Raw genomic sequence first — 17,042 nt, 5'->3', positions numbered from 1 at the left:
CACAGACAGTATAACATTTCGTGATACATTGCGTCTGGCACATCACTTAGTAGCGAGAGAAGAGCTATGTCACATGCCTTGACACTCCTGGTAAGAGGTGATTTTTGGTGTTTTGTGAAAAATACTGTGACGAATCAATGTTCAAGCTTTGATAGTATGTTAGATGTGATGGTTTACACAGTGCTGTTTAAAAAAAATGATATTTTCCATGTTCGTTGCACAGAGCGAGAGCCCTCTTCTTATTGTTGCGATTTTTGTCACCGGGATTGGTGGGACGTTCCAGTATGGGTTTCAAATTTCCGTTATGACTTCACCCTCCTCTGTAAGTTAAATGCTCCATAATACATTTTATAAATTGTGAATTAAAAAAACAACATTCCAATAGCCTACTCCACTCTTAATGGCTTTGTCAAAGCGATGGAGCGCCAAAAAGATTAAAACTATGACTTAAAATGTCAAATGAACTGCAGAAGACAAACTATTGAATGACAGTGCGGCCGCGTAGTTCATTAAGGATCTGGTGAACGCAACCTGTGAGCAGCGGTACGGTCTCTCCCTGGGACCCCAGGAGATCAACCTCATCTGGTCTTTCCTCGTCTCCGTGTTCTGCATCGGGGGTCTCCTGGGGACTCTGTGTGCTGGAAAGCTAACGGCAGCATACGGAAGGTAAAGACCATAACAGTTCCGACACTTTCCAACGTAAAAGGAAAGTGGGTTCATTGTGTTACGACAAATTACTTTCAATGTTTTTTTTAATCATCCAACATGGAATCACTACCCCCGCTCTGCCGCTAATTGGGAACGTGTCCCTAATGTCTGCAGCTAAACGTTTATGCCCATTGTTAAATTAGCCTCCTGTAAATCAGCATTGCTCTTTGTGTCTTCCCCTCAGGAAGAGATGCCTGTTCTTGAACAACTTTGTGGCCATTAGCGCCGCTGTGCTGATGCTGCTCAGCAAAACGGCCATGTCGTTTGAGATGATCCTTGTGGGACGATTCCTGTATGGCGTAAATGCAGGTAACCGCCCCGAGTCAAGTTAAGAAACTGCATCGCCGATATGTAGGACATGAGCACAGGCCTGCGAACTAATCGAAATAAATAAGATAATAGAGAGGGGTAGCAAAATTGTAGAATGTATTCAACTCCAATAAAACACTTGCTTTAAAAAAAAATCTATTTAAACTCAATCCTCAATTACCATGCCCCATGTTCTATACTACAAGAGTATGTTATATTAGTGCTAGTGGAAATGAACCATGCTACTACATTTAACTTCCTGGAAATGAATGTTCCCCATATGCGTGTGTGTGTTGTCTGTGTGTGTGTGTGTGTTGTATGTGTGTGTGTCGTGCAGGTGTCAGTCTCAGTGTTCACACCATGTACCTGGTGGAGTGCGCCCCCAAGAGGCTGAGGGGGATGGTGGGCGTGTCTGTCGCAACCTTTATCTCCCTGGGGAAGTTCTGTGGTCAGCTCCTGGGACTCAGGTGAGCTGGGGGTCAGAGGTCAACTGAGGGGTTAGCCGTAAGGTGGCTATCCGGTGATTTGGAGGCCATCTGTGAAGCAGAGTCTTCTGTTCAGGGGTGTCAGTTTGTTTTCAAATGTGGACAGGTTTATTAACAACTGAGGATGCTGCCGTTAAATATAATTTTCATAAATAAATAAAAATGTGTCTGCGAGGGGGCAGATTTGCAGTTTTCCTAAAAGCAGGTGTGACACGTACCTCCCTGGCTCTGTGACTGTCCTGTTCTGTGTACTTAAATGTTATGTTATGCCAGGTTGCTTTGCATTATCTTGTCCTAAGAATTTCAGTGCCCAGTCTGACCCTGTGTTGTTCTGTGCATCTGACAATAAAAGACTTGAATTTGTCCTGGTAGTGAGCTGTTGGGGACAGAGACAGGCTGGCCTTGGCTCCTGGCGTTCTGCGGTGCCACGGCAACGCTCCAGCTCCTCACCCTGCCCCTCCTTCCAGAGTCTCCCCGCTACCTGCTGCTGGACAGGGGCGACCGGCAGGGCTGTGAGAAAGGCAAGCTTCAAGGCTGTGACACGGGACGGTGCTGGAGTCACGGACGTGATTGGACTTGTTCTTGTCTGCCTGTGTTTACATGTGTGTGTTGGTGTCTGTATCTGTGTGTCTACGTGTGTGTGTCTCTGTGTGTATCTGTGTGTGTGTGTGTGTAGCCCTCCGCAGGCTGTGGGGCAGCAGCAGGGACCACGGCGTGGAGGTGGAGGAGATGCTGCAGGAACACGCCGCCCAGCAGGGGGTCCGCACGCACACCGTGCTGCAGCTGCTCCTGGAGCGCAGCCTGCGGTGGCAGCTCGCCACGGTCCTCGTCACCTTCTCCGCCCTGCAGCTGTGTGGCATCAACGCTGTGAGCCCCGCCCAGCGCCCACATCAGTTCCGTGTCAGTCGCGAAGAAGTGCTTAGTGGTTAGAGGTTTTTGACCGCGGATCGAGGGGGTCCAGGTTCAAATTCCATCTTGAAAAGCGTCTGCTTGATTAAGACGTTGTTATCATCCCTGTGTACTGTGGGTGTGTGCGGTTCTCCTCTCCAGGTGTACCTGTACTCCTTTGATGTGTTCCGAGAGGCAGGTATCCCCGCCCACCAGCTGCGCCACGTCGCCTTGGGAACGGGGCTGTGCGAGATCTCCGTCTCCATGGCTTGCGTGAGTCACGGCAAAACTCGGACGCAACATCTCTCTCCACCTGCAGATTGAGGGGTCGCAGGTTCAAATCCACCCCGAAAAATGATACGCTTCTGTAGGCTTCTCTTGTTTCTTCCCGCAGTGTCCCGGACTCATGGGCAAACAAACATAGTCGTAGACACACTGGCCAAGTACAACTCACTGGTTATCGTGGGACCACAGCACCCCCGTGTGGTATGTCAGTGTAGTGCACAGCAGTGCTCAGACTGGTAATCCTGTTTGTTGCCTGTACCTGCTGCAGGTGATGGTGATCGAGAGCACAGGGAAGAAGCTACTTCTCTTTAGAGGATTACTCTGCATGGCTGCCACCCTGGGGCTCCTGACCATCACCCTCTACCTGCAGGTGAGAGAGGCTGTCATGCTACACACACACACTGCAGGAGAGATAGACTCTCATGCTACTACACACACTGCAGGAGAGATACAGAGGTCAGGGAACTGGAGTCCGAAAGGTTTCATAACTACAATTTTTATTATTTTTTGTCGTTTTTTTTCTTTTGTGTATTATCTTGTTTATATGTGTCTTGGATATAAAAAATACAAAAATTAAGTAAATATATAGTACTGTATGTCAGTGGTTGTAAAACTTTTTGAGCTCCAAATTAAGCGTTCCTGAACTGCATGGTCACGGTGTGCTTGTTCTCACCCCTGTCAGCGTTGTGAACCATGAGCAGCTCAACGTCAACAGACCCAGCGCCATCGGATCCTCATGGGTCATCATCCGATATCGCATTCACTGCTCCCCAGTAACTGAAGCTCTCTCCCTCTCTCTCTCTCTCTCTCTCTCTCCCTCCCTCTCTCTCTCTCTCTCCCTCTATCTCTCCCTCTCTCTATCTATCTCTCTCTCCCTCTCTCTCTCTCTCTCTCTCTCTCTCCTCTCTCTCTCTCTCTCTCCCTCTTTCTTTCTTTCTTTCTCTCTCTCTCTCTCTCTCTCTGCTTGTTCCCTTCAGACTCAGGTCTCCTGGATGCCGTACTGCAGCATGGCCCTCATCTTCCTCTTCATCCTCTTCTTCTCCAGTGGACCTGGTGGGTTTAGGTCCCACGACTGCGCGCTTCGCCGCGCGTCCAACACGACAGTCACTGACTCGTGGATCACTAGCCACTGAAGTGTTGTCTTACAACTAACCATAACCCACTGACCCTAACCCACTAACCCTAACCCTGACCCACTAACCCTGACCCACTAACCTAACCCACTAACCCTGGCCCACTAACCCTGACCCACTGACCCACTAACCATAACCCACTGACCCTAACCCACTAACCCTAACCCTGACCCACTAACCCTGACCCACTAACCTAACCCACTAACCCTGACCCACTAACCTAACCCACTAACCCTGGCCCACTAACCCTAACCCTGACCCACTAACCCTGACCCACTAACCTAACCCACTAACCCTGGCCCACTAACCCTGGCCCACTAACCCTAACCCACTGACCCACTAACCCTAACCCATTAACCCTGACCCACTAACCCTGGCCCACTAACCCTAACCCACTGACCCACTGACCCTAACCCACTGACCCTAACCCACTAACCCAAACCCAACTACCAGAAAATGCTCTTGCTGTAGTTTTATTCAGATTTGTTGACCCTTCCTGTGTCAGCTGGAGTGACCGCCCCCTTGCCCGGTGAGATCTTCACCCAGTCCTTTAAACCCGCTGCCTTCACCGTAGCGTGCACCCTCAACTGGACTGGCCTCTTCCTCCTGGGCATGCTCTTCCCTCTCATAGTGGTGAGGACTTCTTCCTCCCGTAACCCTGGCAACCCTAGTCTGCTCCTTCGCTCTCTCTCTCTCTCTCTCTCTCTCTCTCTCTCTCTCTGTCTCTCTCTCTCTCTCTCTCTCTCTCACACTCACTCTTTCTCACTATCCCTCTCTTAGTTCTCACTCTTTTCTCAATCTCCCTTTACTCCCTTTCTCTTTTCTCTCTCTCTTTTATGTACACACACACACACAAACACACAAAAACACAGTCTAAATCTAACCGAGTCTTCTCTTTTCAGGAGTATCTGGATTACTTTTGTTTTCTCATCTTCCTCTGTGTCAGCCTTCTCTCTGGGCTGTTTGTGTGGTACAACGTTCCCGAGACCAAGAACCGCACTGTCCTGGAGATTACGGCAGACTACCACAGGATGCATTCAAAAACAGGACTGCCTGAGGAAGACAAACACAAACAGCCTCAGGCCACTGGCTCAGTGACTTCATGTACAACCACCAAACTCTAACCAAAGATCATTTGATTTGTAGATTGCGTGTAACTGTCTGGTAGTTAATCCCTTAACTCAAGTTTTTTAGGTTTTCTGGCTGAACCACAAATCAATACTTATGTCTACTCTGGACAGGATATTCAGGATTGGGATTATCAGGGGTTATTGGGATTTTCAGGGGTTTGACTCTTGACATGATTAGATGTTATTGCTACACCCAGCCATAAAGACAAGGATAGCTACACCCATGGTCGAGTTACATTACTGGACAAGATAAGTTGTGCTTAAGTTTCAGTGATAAGCATTTCGCCATTTGCTGTCTGAACTGTACCAAATATCTACGGGCAAAAATAAAACAATTAACATTTTAACTTGTTTTGGAACTGTTTTTATTGTAATGCAATATTGTTGTATATTGTAGACTCTGTATATAGTTACAACGACTTTTATATGCTAGTGTAGAAACTGAACTTTGTCACGGTCGCATTTCGGTAGTTCGACGCGAGCTCGAGCCAAGTGTTCTGTCGCTGCGAGTGTGCCCCCCTGATAACACAATCTCCGTGTTCAAAGCCAGTTTCTCGCTCTCACTGCGTGTGAGCGTTACGCACACGAGAGGGATGCGTGCGTCCCAGAGACCCGCACCCTTCTCGCACTCCACCCATCACGGCCCTTTCACAGAGAGTTGTTTACTGACGACAGCGAAGGGGGACCCTTGACGTACAAGGTCTGCGTAATTTTGCAACTTGAAATGCATCCGCACTTAGTTTTGAGGTGACAGTTGACCTACTGTTTGAAGGGACCGTGCAGCTCTGAAATGGGCAGCCTTGGGACAGAGGCTGACACGGTAGCGATCATGGAGGAACCGTCTACGAATGTCAAGGATCCATCCAACATTAATTCGGACACTGACCCGCAGCCTTCCGCAGAGTTGGTCCAGACGGAACATCATCAGTGAGTTGACAATACAATTGTAGGCTATTTGGATACAAGTAGGCCTATTTGTATTAATCTATACCATACAAGAAACATATGCAGACTGATACCATATCGAATCAATTGTTCAGTATTACAATTATGAAAGGGTGAAAAGTGTGGCTAGAAATGGCTAGTGTGCTTACTGTGTTTACGCTGACTTGTTGAAGTGGATGATTTTGTAAAGGTGAGGTTGTCAGGTGTGTCATCTCTAGCAATACGTCTCAATTCTCCCGCGAATTGTAAGTGTCACAGGTGTCCTCGCGTCGCTCCTCAGTATTGTTACTCTCAATTTCCTGAGGAGGAGGAAGTGGTGGTGCAAGGTTTATTTCCACGAACGCCACGTAAAGCTGCCAATTGGATGGTGAACGAAATACCCGGGCGTGAGTTGAACCAGTTAAACTTGGCTATAAAACGTACAAAAACAATCTGTGGTGGTCGTATATAAGAACTCTTTGTTTTGCTTTGGTAATACTTCACGCATACTTCAGAAGGTCTCAGCTCTATAAGGTATTAAGGAAACAGCGTTAGCTGTCTCTGTATCCGCAAGGAACCTCGCACCAGCTCCATCACCCACCATGGTTTCTCCCTCCCTCTGTAGATCCTAAATCAGACTCCTACATCAGCACACGGAAAAGGAGCTGCCTGGTAAATTATTAACAGTAACCCCATCGCTGCTTCAACTGGCTGCAGTGGGAGGAAGCTAGGTTGTGGCCCTGGCCGGGGGCAGGGGATACTGTGGGGTGACGATGAGGTGGGCGTAGTGAGGATGGGGATGGGCTGTACTGCTATGGTGCCAGTGAGAGAAGCTATATCACACAGAGGATGTGACTGGAAACCCTTTGTGGTCATAAAGGCTAGCGATCTGGCAGGGTGGAACTGGTAAAGGCAGGAGACTAGTTGGAGAGGGGGCATTATTAAAAGTGGAACACAAAGGTATTGTGAAAGCAGATCCAGTGTAGTCAGATACTCAATTATCACTTTCTTAATATATAAGAACATTTGATGGAATAAATCCTGTTGGAAATATGCCTATATAATACATGTGTACATATGCAAAAAGTATGTAAAAACATGATTTAATAATCAGCAGTGCCTGCGCTTGATAGGATTTACATGGCCTCTGTTTTGTGTACCCCAGACCAAAATGCCTTGAACGTAAGAGATCTTGTCAGAGCTTGATGCGTTTGAAAGTGCGTGAGCTTATTTTGTCAGGATTGCTGACACATGCTGTAGACCTGATAAGACTAAGTCTGTAAGGAAGTGACGAGGAAAGCCCGCTGTCAGTACAGATAGTCTCACTGAACAGATAGAGCTGAAGATGATCTCAACACCTGGTGAAATTACATTTATTGAAAGGATTTCTAAGTAATTGAGGTGTACGTGACATGAGTCATAGTGGTGAATCCCAGGGACACCAAACGATGCACTTTACAAGTTAGGATCATTTTAGGAGCTAAAAGTGATATGTTCCAAAAGTGCAGAAAATATCCTAAAGTCAAACGTTGATGTCTTGTGAGGTCAAACATCCATCTAATCCTTAAAATCAATCAGAGATCTAATCTTAAGAGCCGTCAGCAGTCATGTCATGCTGCAACATGTCTGCATGATAACCAAGTCTCCCTTCGAATAATCTGGCTGATTATCTCAACAGAAACACCTTCATGTTTCTCTCTGATCACAGGGTCTTCGTCAACAGGAGTTTGACCCTGGAAAGCATCAAATGTTTCGGCTTCGACATGGACTACACCCTGGCTGGTGAGTAGACAGGATATCAAGGGTCTCAAATGCGCTTGGTTCAACAAACGGCACACCCCATCATTTTGCGAGGCGTAAGGTCTGCCACAGGTTCACCCGTGTGACCCGTGACCACAGGGTCACCCGTGTGACCCGTGACCAAACTGCCGCCTTCTATTTGCACTCGGGTGCCAGTTGTGACAAAGCGAATTCCGGTTCTCAGTAGAGATGCTGCTCTCTCTGAGATCCCTGTGACGATGCTCCACCTGTCTGTGTGCAGTGTACCAGTCTCCAGAGTACGAGGGGCTGAGCTTTGAGTTGCTGAGAGACAGGCTGGTGTCCATCGGCTACCCCCATGAGATGCTGCGCTACACGTATGATCCCACCTTCCCCACACGGTGAGTCCCTTCCCCACACGGTGAGTCCCTTCCCCACACGGTGAGTCCCTTCCCCACACGTGAGTCCCTTCCCCACACGGTGAGTCCCTTCCCCTACACAGTGAGTCCCTTCCCCACACAGTGAGTCCCTTCCCCACACGGTGAGTCCCTTCCCCACACGTGAGTCCCTTCCCCTACACAGTGAGTCCCTTCCCCACACGTGAGTCCCTTCCCCACACGGTGAGTCCCTTCCCCTACACGGTGAGTCCCTTCCCCACACGGTGAGTCCCTTCCCCACACGTGAGTCCCTTCCCCACACGGTGAGTCCCTTCCCCACACGGTGAGTCCCTTCCCCTACACGGTGAGTCCCTTCCCCACACGGTGAGTCCCTTCCCCACACGGTGAGTCCCTTCCCCTACACGGTGAGTCCCTTCCCCACACGGTGAGTCCCTTCCCCACACGGTGAGTCCCTTCCCCTACACGGTGAGTCCCTTCCCCACACGGTGAGTCCCTTCCCCACACGGTGAGTCCCTTCCCCACACGGTGAGTCCCTTCCCCTACACAGTGAGTCCCTTCCCCACACAGTGAGTCCCTTCCCCACACGGTGAGTCCCTTCCCCACACAGTGAGTCCCTTCCCCACACGGTGAGTCCCTTCCCCACACAGTGAGTCCCTTCCCCACACGGTGAGTCCCTTCCCCACACGTGAGTCCCTTCCCCACACGGTGAGTCCCTTCCCCACACGGTGAGTCCCTTCCCCTACACGGTGAGTCCCTTCCCCACACAGTGAGTCCCTTCCCCTACACGGTGAGTCCCTTCCCCACACGGTGAGTCCCTTCCCCACACGGTGAGTCCCTTCCCCTACACGGTGAGTCCCTTCCCCACACGGTGAGTCCCTTCCCCTACACGGTGAGTCCCTTCCCCACACGGTGAGTCCCTTCCCCTACACGGTGAGTCCCTTCCCCTACACGGTGAGTCCCTTCCCCACACGGTGAGTCCCTTCCCCTACACGGTGAGTCCCTTCCCCACACGGTGAGTCCCTTCCCCACACGGTGAGTCCTTTCCCCACACGGTGAGTCCCTTCCCCACACGTGAGTCCCTTCCCCACACGGTGAGTCCCTTCCCCACACGGTGAGTCCCTTCCCCACACGGTGAGTCCCTTCCCCACACAGTGAGTCCCTTCCCCACACGGTGAGTCCCTTCCCCACATGGTGAGTCCTTTCCCCACACGATGAGTCTCTTCCCTGCTGAGGTCCTCCCATCCCGATTACACTCTCCGTGACCTCCGTCGACAACAACACACTATAAATACCCCCCCCCCCGTATAAACACCCCTGCTCTACTAAATATAAACTCCTCACAATGGCTGAGCTACGACCACATAAGTGTAATGTAGTTTCTGACTAAACAGATACTTTGTGTGTTTAAGCCACCGATTCAGAGCTGTTTCGTTTATTGGCTACAGGATAGCGTTAAAACGAGAAGTGCTTTCAAGGGGTTGAAAGTGCTATCTCATTAGGAAACATTGTAGGGTCGTTTGGCTGTGCGGTCTATTTTCCGTACGCAGTGCCCAAGGGAGTCGGTTCTGCCCTTCAGATGTTCCACCAGTACAAATAAACGGAACCTCTCCCGAAGGCCTTCTAAGAACAGTAGAGGAACAGGACCAGTCAATAAAGATAACCATTGGGCTTTTTATTTGTATTTTTGAAACATCATGAAATTTAACAGCAAATTAATGTAAATCTCCTCCCTACTATCTTTACTCATCTTGGGCTCCTCCATCCTTCTTTCCTCTCCTCCACCCCTCGTTCCTCTCCTCCACCCTGCCAGAGGCCTGGTGTTTGACACTATGCTCGGGAATCTGCTGAAGGTAGACTCCAACGGGAACATCCTGCTCTGCATTCATGGATTCAAATTCCGCAAAAGGCAAGAGAGAGTTTTCCAAGAACACTGTTTGTGTGTGTGTGTGTGTGTGTGTGAATGGGGTTTAAGTGTACTTGAAGTATACTTGGTGTGTGTACTTGGTGCAAAGGATCTACGGTTGTAGATCTAATATCTTAAAACCCACAAGCCAGTGTATTATTTTGGAGTTCATTCAATCATATCAAAACAGGAAGTCCATGGGTCAGCACTGTCGTCGAGGCGACATCTGCACAAACGCTTATGACACACAACATGATGTTGCTACGCTAATGCTGATGATTCAGTTGACGTGACATTAGATGTAGAATAGAGAGCAGAGCCTGCGTGAGGGCAAGACAGATGGCTGAGCGGTGAGGGAGTCGGGCTAGTAATCTGAAGGTTGCCAGTTCGATTCCCGGCCGTGCCAAATGACGTTGTGTCCTTGGGCAAGGCACTTCACCCCACTTGCTTCGGGGGGAATGTCCCTGTACTTACTGTCAGTCGCTCTGGATAAGAGCGTCTGCTAAATGACTAAATGTAAATGTAAGACCATCCATTTCAAGCAGTGGAGGGACATTTGAAACCAGGCTATCCTGACCCCAACCCTGTTCTGACCTGATGACAGAAATGTAACCAATGGGATGATCGTGTCTTAACTCTCTCCCGTTTTTTGGAAACGGATTTGAAGCACCAACTCCTCTAGCTTACGAAAGTGACATAACCAGCTCACAAATATTAAAAGTATATTTATATCTTGCACCTGGTGCTGTGGGATTTGGGAGGGAATGCCTTTGTGTTTGTGTCACTGCACGATTGTTGAAGTTTGTATCTGGGATTATTCAGAGTTTTACAAAGAGTACGTAAATCCTATAAGGTTTTTTCCTCGCACAAAGGTTTGTACATGTCTGTGAGAGAAGAGGAACTGAATTAATTCTGCGTGTACGATACACGGTGGCTTATAGGACACACAAGCAGTCTGCCTCTCCTTTGTCAGTAAACCAGGCTTCAGATGCCTGTGGAAGTCTCCACCAGGAAGCTTAGCCAGAGCGCGGCTCTGGTTCCTGTTCAGATCCGCTCACCGCTGCTCGCCTGGATCACCATCACACAGCGGTCGGGTGCAGATCTGCATGCTGGGGAGAGGGTGTATAGAAAACTCCAGCTGTGCTTAATGGATGGCTGATCACTTCAGTGTGACACGGTCTGGAATCCCTGATAGAGACCCTTGTTATAAAAAAATAAAAAAAATATTATGGAATTTTTTCTTTAAAAAAAAGTTAGTTTTTTTCAGTTCAGTTTTTTTTTCAAACACAGTGAAAGGAGAGGACCCTCAAACCCTAAAAGTAAAAAAAAGTTTCTAAAGGTTGAACAAAAGAACTGAGTGAAAAGGTGTAGTCAGTACCAGTTGAGTGAAGGATGTGTGTACTTTTGCCATTTCTGGTGTGCAGGGAGGAGATCCTGGTGTGTTACCCCAACATGTTCATCCAGAGAGGCAACACAGACCGCTTCTACATCCTCAACACTCTCTTCAACCTCTCAGGTACGGTAGGAGTACTTAGCTTCCTCTGTCTTTCATGCAAGATCTCCCGTGTTGGAAATAGCACGATGAATCTATGATAAATCCTAGAAGATAAATCCTAGATGATTTCTGCTTTACATAGGTGTGGGTCCATGTGACCACTGTAAATGTGCAGGACTCTTCAAATTCAAGTTCTCCTTTTCTAGAGGAAGTAGATCTTAGATGATTTATCAGAGATGCTGGTTTCTCCTTCCTCAGAGACGTACCTCTACGCCTGCCTGGTGGACTTCTTCAACAGAACCGCCAGATTCAAGAAGTGAGTAGACACTTTATCATTCCCCAGGCATCTCCTGCTCTCCGATTTTCGGTGTCTTTCTCTGTCCATCTCTTTTTCTCTGTCTCTGTCCTTCTCTCTCTCTCTCTCTCTCTCTCTCTCTCTCTCTCTCTCTCTCTCTCTGTCTCTCTCTCTCTCTCTCTCTCTGTTCACGTCAGAATGCTCACTGTCTCCACCATGCCGTGTCTTCCAGCCATGAGAAAGGGTACCAGCACGGGGATCTGTACATGTCATACAGAAGCATGTTCCAAGACGTCCGTGACGCCATGGACTTCATCCACAACACGGTCAGCAAAGCCAGCGGCCCCGCAGTCCAACGTCTGGGCTCGTGTGATGGTGTTGTGTGATTGGTTGATCTCATGGGCTCGTGTGATGGTGTTGTGTGATTGGTTGATCTCATGGGCTCGTGTGATGGTGGTGTGTGATTGGTTGATCTCATGGGCTCGTGTGATGGTGGTGTGTGATTGGTTGATCTCATGGGCTTGTGTGATGGTGGTGTGTGATTGGTTGATCTCACCATCAAGCAGTTTCCACCACACCTGCTTACACAAAACAATTATTTTCCCGGGGTTCAGGCTAATGGCTCTGTTTATTTCTTGCTTACAGGGTATTCTGAAAGAGAGGACTGTGAAGGATTTAGAAAAATACGTTATCAAAAATGTAAGTTATGTTGCATTTCAGACACACCAGAGCTTAGACTCAGTTCACTGTATAAGTCAGGTGACCCAAGTTCCAACCTGGGGAAGGGGAATGAAAGCAATGCTGAGTCAAACTCTCACCTCTAAACTCTCATGAAATAAACACAGCTTCCGTTGTACTTCCTGTGTCCACAGCCTGACCTTACTGTTTTGCTGAGTCGCCTCAGAAAAGTGGCTAAAGTCTTCCTGGCGACCAACAGTGATTACAAGTACACCGAGGTGAGTCCTGTCAACACAGACTTTATCAGAGACATCGTTGTTGATAAGGGAGCCACGACAGGTGTGTTTAACATTTAGTCATTTACATTTAGTCATTTAGCAGACGCTCTTATCCAGAGAGACTTACAGTAAGTACAGGGACATTCCCCCGAGGCAAGTAGGGTGAAGTGCCTTGCCCAAGGACACAACGTCAGTTGGCATGACCGGGAATCGAACTGGCAACCTTCGGATTACTAGCCCGACTCCCTCACCGCTCAGCCAACTGACTCCCTATAACGTGGATTCCTCCTGTCCCCAGGCCATTATGAAGTACCTGTTTGAAGATCCCCAAGGTGACGCAAAGGTGATGCTCGCCATTCCATGTTTTAAACCCTGTTGGATGACGTTGTTTGGTTCAGGACTTTTTTGTTGTTGATTGATTGTCCTTCTTTCTAGTCGGGCACACCCAAAAAGTCGTGGCAGTCCTACTTCGACCTTATCGTCGTGGACACCAAGAAACCCCTGTTCTTTGCGGGCGGGACAGTGCTGAGACAAGTAAACACGGTAAGAAAACCATGACTCATCGTCGTGACACAGCATGCGGAGGTAACCTAACGAAGCCCATGGGGTGATTGGAGCTTAGTGGTTAAAGCATTAACTGCAGAGCAAGAGGCTGCGGGTTCGAATCCCTTCCCCTCGTGTTTGTTGCTTTGGATGGAAAAACATCTGCTGAATGACCACGTTATTGTACTTATTTCCTTGTTTCGTGATGTCTTCTCACCGCAGAACACAGGAAATCTGCGTATTGGGACTTACACTGGAGACCTTCAACATGGCACAGTCTACTCGGGGGGTAAGCACACAGCAGGGAGGGACACGGAGAAGGGAAGCGAGGGAGAGCAAAATGCCAGACAACTGAAGGCATAGGCATTGACGGTTTTACTGATAGTGAAACTGTGTCATATTCGTGTCACGTGTCCCGTTGTGTCTCTATAAGCCTGGTGACTGATTAAGCCATTGTCCCAGTCTACAAAGAAAATCAATAGAGGTTTTTCACTAAAAATAGATTCCAAGTTCCAGACTTGTCTTAATCCAGTATTCTGTGTTCTAGAACCGGAACTTACCCAGCCGTCTCTCTTCTCCCCCTCCAGGCTCCTCCGACATTGTGTGCGACCTGCTGAATGTGAAGGGTAAGGACATCCTGTATGTAGGGGACCACATCTTCGGGGACATCCTGAAGTCCAAGAAGCGCCAGGGATGGAAGACCTTTCTGGTCGTTCCGGAACTTGCCAAGGAGCTGGAGATTAGGGCTGAGAAGAGCAGTGAGTACAACTTCCTTCTCGCCTCAATTATTGATGCAGCCTAGACGTACAGAAGTTCTAAAACTCATATTTTCATGGCTACATTGACCAGTATATACAGTGTATATCAGTTTTTTTTTGTTTCTCGCAGTTTAGTACATTTAGTGGCTTTATTTTTGTTTTGTTCCAGGTCTTTTTGAGGAGTTGAAATATCTTGATGTCTTGCTGACTGACCTTTACAAGTGAGTGTGCATGTCATCTATACTGACCGTCACTCTCCCTGTCTGTGTGACTCTTGGCTTTGACGTGATGTGACAGAGATGCAGAGGATTTTGTGGTTGGTGTGATTGTCGTCTCTCTCCTCTGTCAGGCAACTGGACAGTGGAAGTCGGGAGTGTCCTGACATCTTGGCCATTAAGACCAGGATTAAGGTGGATAACAAAAGACCATGTCTCTCTCCCCCCTCTCTCTCTTTCTCTGTATCTCTCTCCATCTCAGTCTCTCTTTCCCTCTCTCTCTCCCTCTCTCTGTCTCACCCTCTCCCTCCCTCCCTCTCTCTCTATTTCTGTCTCTCTCTCTCTCTCGTTCATCTCAAACTTGCAAAGCTCATACGTGCATTGTTAACCACGATACTTCCTGAGTTGAGTTCACATTGTCAGTGCTGTGTTTTGACGATGAGATGTATTTCCCAGTGTGTTTCTGTATTTCCGGGTGTTTCTGTGCAGGCAGGTAGACATGTTTCTCAGGCAGGTGTGTTTGTGTTTGCAGGTGGTGACTTATAGGCTGGATATGTCCTACAGCCAGACTGGCAGCTTGTTGAGAAGTGGCTCCAGTCAGACCCTGTTTGCCAGCCAGCTCATGCGCTACGCAGACCTGTACGCTACTTCCTGTATCAACCTGCTCCACTACCGCTACAACTACCTGTTCAGGGCCCCTCCTCTCCTGGTGAGCCCTCCAGTCCTCGCAGACACTGACACATCAGAGCTTAGACTTAAATATGTGCCAAGGGAGATTCGCCGACAAAAGGGATCCTTTGTTCCAGACTAGGTTTAAACTGTGTCCAAGGGAATTCCCTATGCTGCAGAAATAAAGGCATTGTTTTTTTTCCGATTCTGCTAATTATCAGAGCTTTGTTTCAGATGCCTCACGAGTCGATGGTGGAGCAGCCAAGACCGTCTGAGCTTCCCTTGCCAGGGTTAAATGTTTTGAAGCCTCATCGGATAACTGAAGCAAAGGTCACACCATCACAATTAAATCCTTAATAAGAGATATATATATCTATTTTTTTTTTACATTTACAAATACTGGGAGTTTACTGACATTACTTGTATTTTTGTATATATTTTTCCAGAGGACAAATGTGCAGGACAACAGTGTAGAATGAGACACGAGAGAGTGGAATTCGATTTTTTTGTATGTTTCTTCCTCCAGCATAAATGTGTCTAGCGGATACATTTGACTCAGTCAGTCGCCTTAGGAATTGCGCCATCTGCTGGACAAGAATTGCCAAACATTCTAATTGGGGATCTCACAATTTATCAATGAACAATGTGTTTGTTTTTTTATTCTAGGGGGTGGTGAATTTATCGTTTACCTAAGTAAATCATACATAGATAAGGATAGTTCCAAGATTACTGTATATATTAACGTGTGTCTTAATAAGTTATATTTGTGTTATCAGTTTACTATGGAAGCTACCTATGCATATTGTCTGTTGCACGCTTAAACGTATTTTTTAATGAAATATAATTACAAGAACATGTACAGCTAAATACTCCAGAATTAATGTTGTTCATAATGATAATGGATAATGAATAATCATTCATCAGTCATTGAATGTATGGCACATTAGCCCACACAGAACATCGCTGTCATTTTTGGAAGAGTTTGTTTATAGTTAATCTGTTGTTTGTTGTTTATATCCAATTTTATATATATAAAAAAACATAACTTAGGCCTAGGCAACCTTTTACCAATTTTTGTAACAAATTTACATGGTTCAAAAGTCGCTTGTATTTACACCCTGCTTCCACTGGGTGACATGAAATCCTAATTTTGTGAAATCAAGCCAACTCGCTCACAGAATTGGCCGTAAATGAAAGATGTTATTTGTAGCCTAACACCCGACACTTGTTTGTATGACTGATACACCCGTCACTACAGTATAATAACTTTCACATATCGAAAGAGACACAAAATGTGAAATGTAATGTTTAGAAAAATCTATTGACGCCTATGCGATTTTGGTATAGGCTAGACATTACTTCTCCGTGGATTTATTTTCGTTACCGAGTAGCGAATAATTGAAAACAAATGAGCCACTGTAACAAATTGTGAATTAACTGCTTTTGGTTGTCTGCATAAAAGTCTTTAGGTGAAGCCTAAAACAGCAGGAACATTGAAAATGACTGCAAATTGATGGCTGGTTGTTTCCCCAATTGTAATTCAATTTGGCCTTTTATTTCCTGAATGAAATTATTTGTTTTCGTTAGAAGAAAGACAGGTACTTTTGTGCAATGAAAGCGGTGGCCCCAAAGATTGTTCACATTCGAGTTGCCTACATGTGTGTTCACTTTGCTCGTGTTCCTCATTATGTTAAACACTGCTGGCTAAATTCAGGTAACCTAAACACAAGAACCCAGGCTTCCTTCAAAGAGGTGAACACAGCCTATTAATCAATTTTGCGAAGAAAGAGATCAATTATTTAGTAAGGACAACAGTTTAACATCGGTTTATTTAATTCCTGTATTGTTTATTACAACTATACGAATGTTTTCATTCAAGTCGATTTATGTAACAAACATTAACACGACAGTTGTAACCGTCATAGCTTTTTTATGTTTCTTGATAGATTTTTCCATTAATGTAATCACAATACTCCATACAATTGTTCACAAACAGTAAAGTGCTAAACAATAATTAATAAATAAAAAATACGCGTAAAAACATGCGTTTTGTCGTAGAGTGAAATGTTTTATTAGGTAGTAACACAGGAGTGGATTGTTTTTCCACATAGACTTGAGAGATCTGGATCTAATTAACTCATTTACTTGTGTTCTCTGTAGCAGTGTGCAGTGGTGCTTCCCTGATCCACC

The 17,042-nt window shown here is 46.9% G+C and overlaps 2 protein-coding genes across 4 annotated transcripts; both read left to right on the top strand.

Annotated features, from left to right (window-relative positions):
* The first annotated feature begins 66 nt into the window (after nt 1-66).
* slc2a11l (solute carrier family 2 member 11, like) lies at nt 67-4,932 on the top strand. The gene is given in 12 exon segments (XM_067258543.1): nt 67-161; nt 196-322; nt 506-666; nt 893-1,017; nt 1,355-1,484; nt 1,875-2,023; nt 2,179-2,369; nt 2,553-2,663; nt 2,785-3,045; nt 3,653-3,728; nt 4,314-4,441; nt 4,711-4,932. Coding segments are annotated over 12 exon segments (1,776 nt in total).
* Nucleotides 4,933-5,604: 672 nt separating this feature from the next.
* nt5c2l1 (5'-nucleotidase, cytosolic II, like 1) lies at nt 5,605-15,476 on the top strand. Of its 3 annotated transcripts, none has more exons than XM_067258169.1 (18): nt 5,605-5,865; nt 7,571-7,644; nt 7,904-8,021; nt 9,829-9,924; nt 11,346-11,437; nt 11,675-11,732; nt 11,944-12,037; nt 12,357-12,410; nt 12,584-12,667; nt 12,966-13,010; nt 13,103-13,210; nt 13,433-13,499; nt 13,798-13,968; nt 14,138-14,189; nt 14,318-14,378; nt 14,716-14,892; nt 15,087-15,182; nt 15,299-15,476. In XM_067258169.1, the coding sequence occupies exons 1-18, from the start codon at nt 5,729-5,731 to the stop codon at nt 15,329-15,331; spliced, it is 1,617 nt and encodes a 538-aa protein (XP_067114270.1). In that variant the 5' UTR covers nt 5,605-5,728; the 3' UTR covers nt 15,332-15,476. The 3 variants fall into 3 exon arrangements, with proteins under 3 accessions (XP_067114270.1, XP_067114269.1, XP_067114271.1); XM_067258168.1 differs by having other exon boundaries at nt 12,584-12,739; nt 12,945-13,010; XM_067258170.1 differs by lacking the exon at nt 7,904-8,021 and having other exon boundaries at nt 5,831-5,865; nt 12,584-12,739; nt 12,945-13,010.
* Nucleotides 15,477-17,042: the final 1,566 nt, after the last annotated feature.

The sequence above is a fragment of the Osmerus mordax genome, chromosome 20 (assembly GCF_038355195.1).
Source record: "Osmerus mordax isolate fOsmMor3 chromosome 20, fOsmMor3.pri, whole genome shotgun sequence".
Taxonomy (NCBI): domain Eukaryota; kingdom Metazoa; phylum Chordata; class Actinopteri; order Osmeriformes; family Osmeridae; genus Osmerus; species Osmerus mordax.
This window is presented reverse-complemented; position numbering and strand designations above follow the sequence as displayed.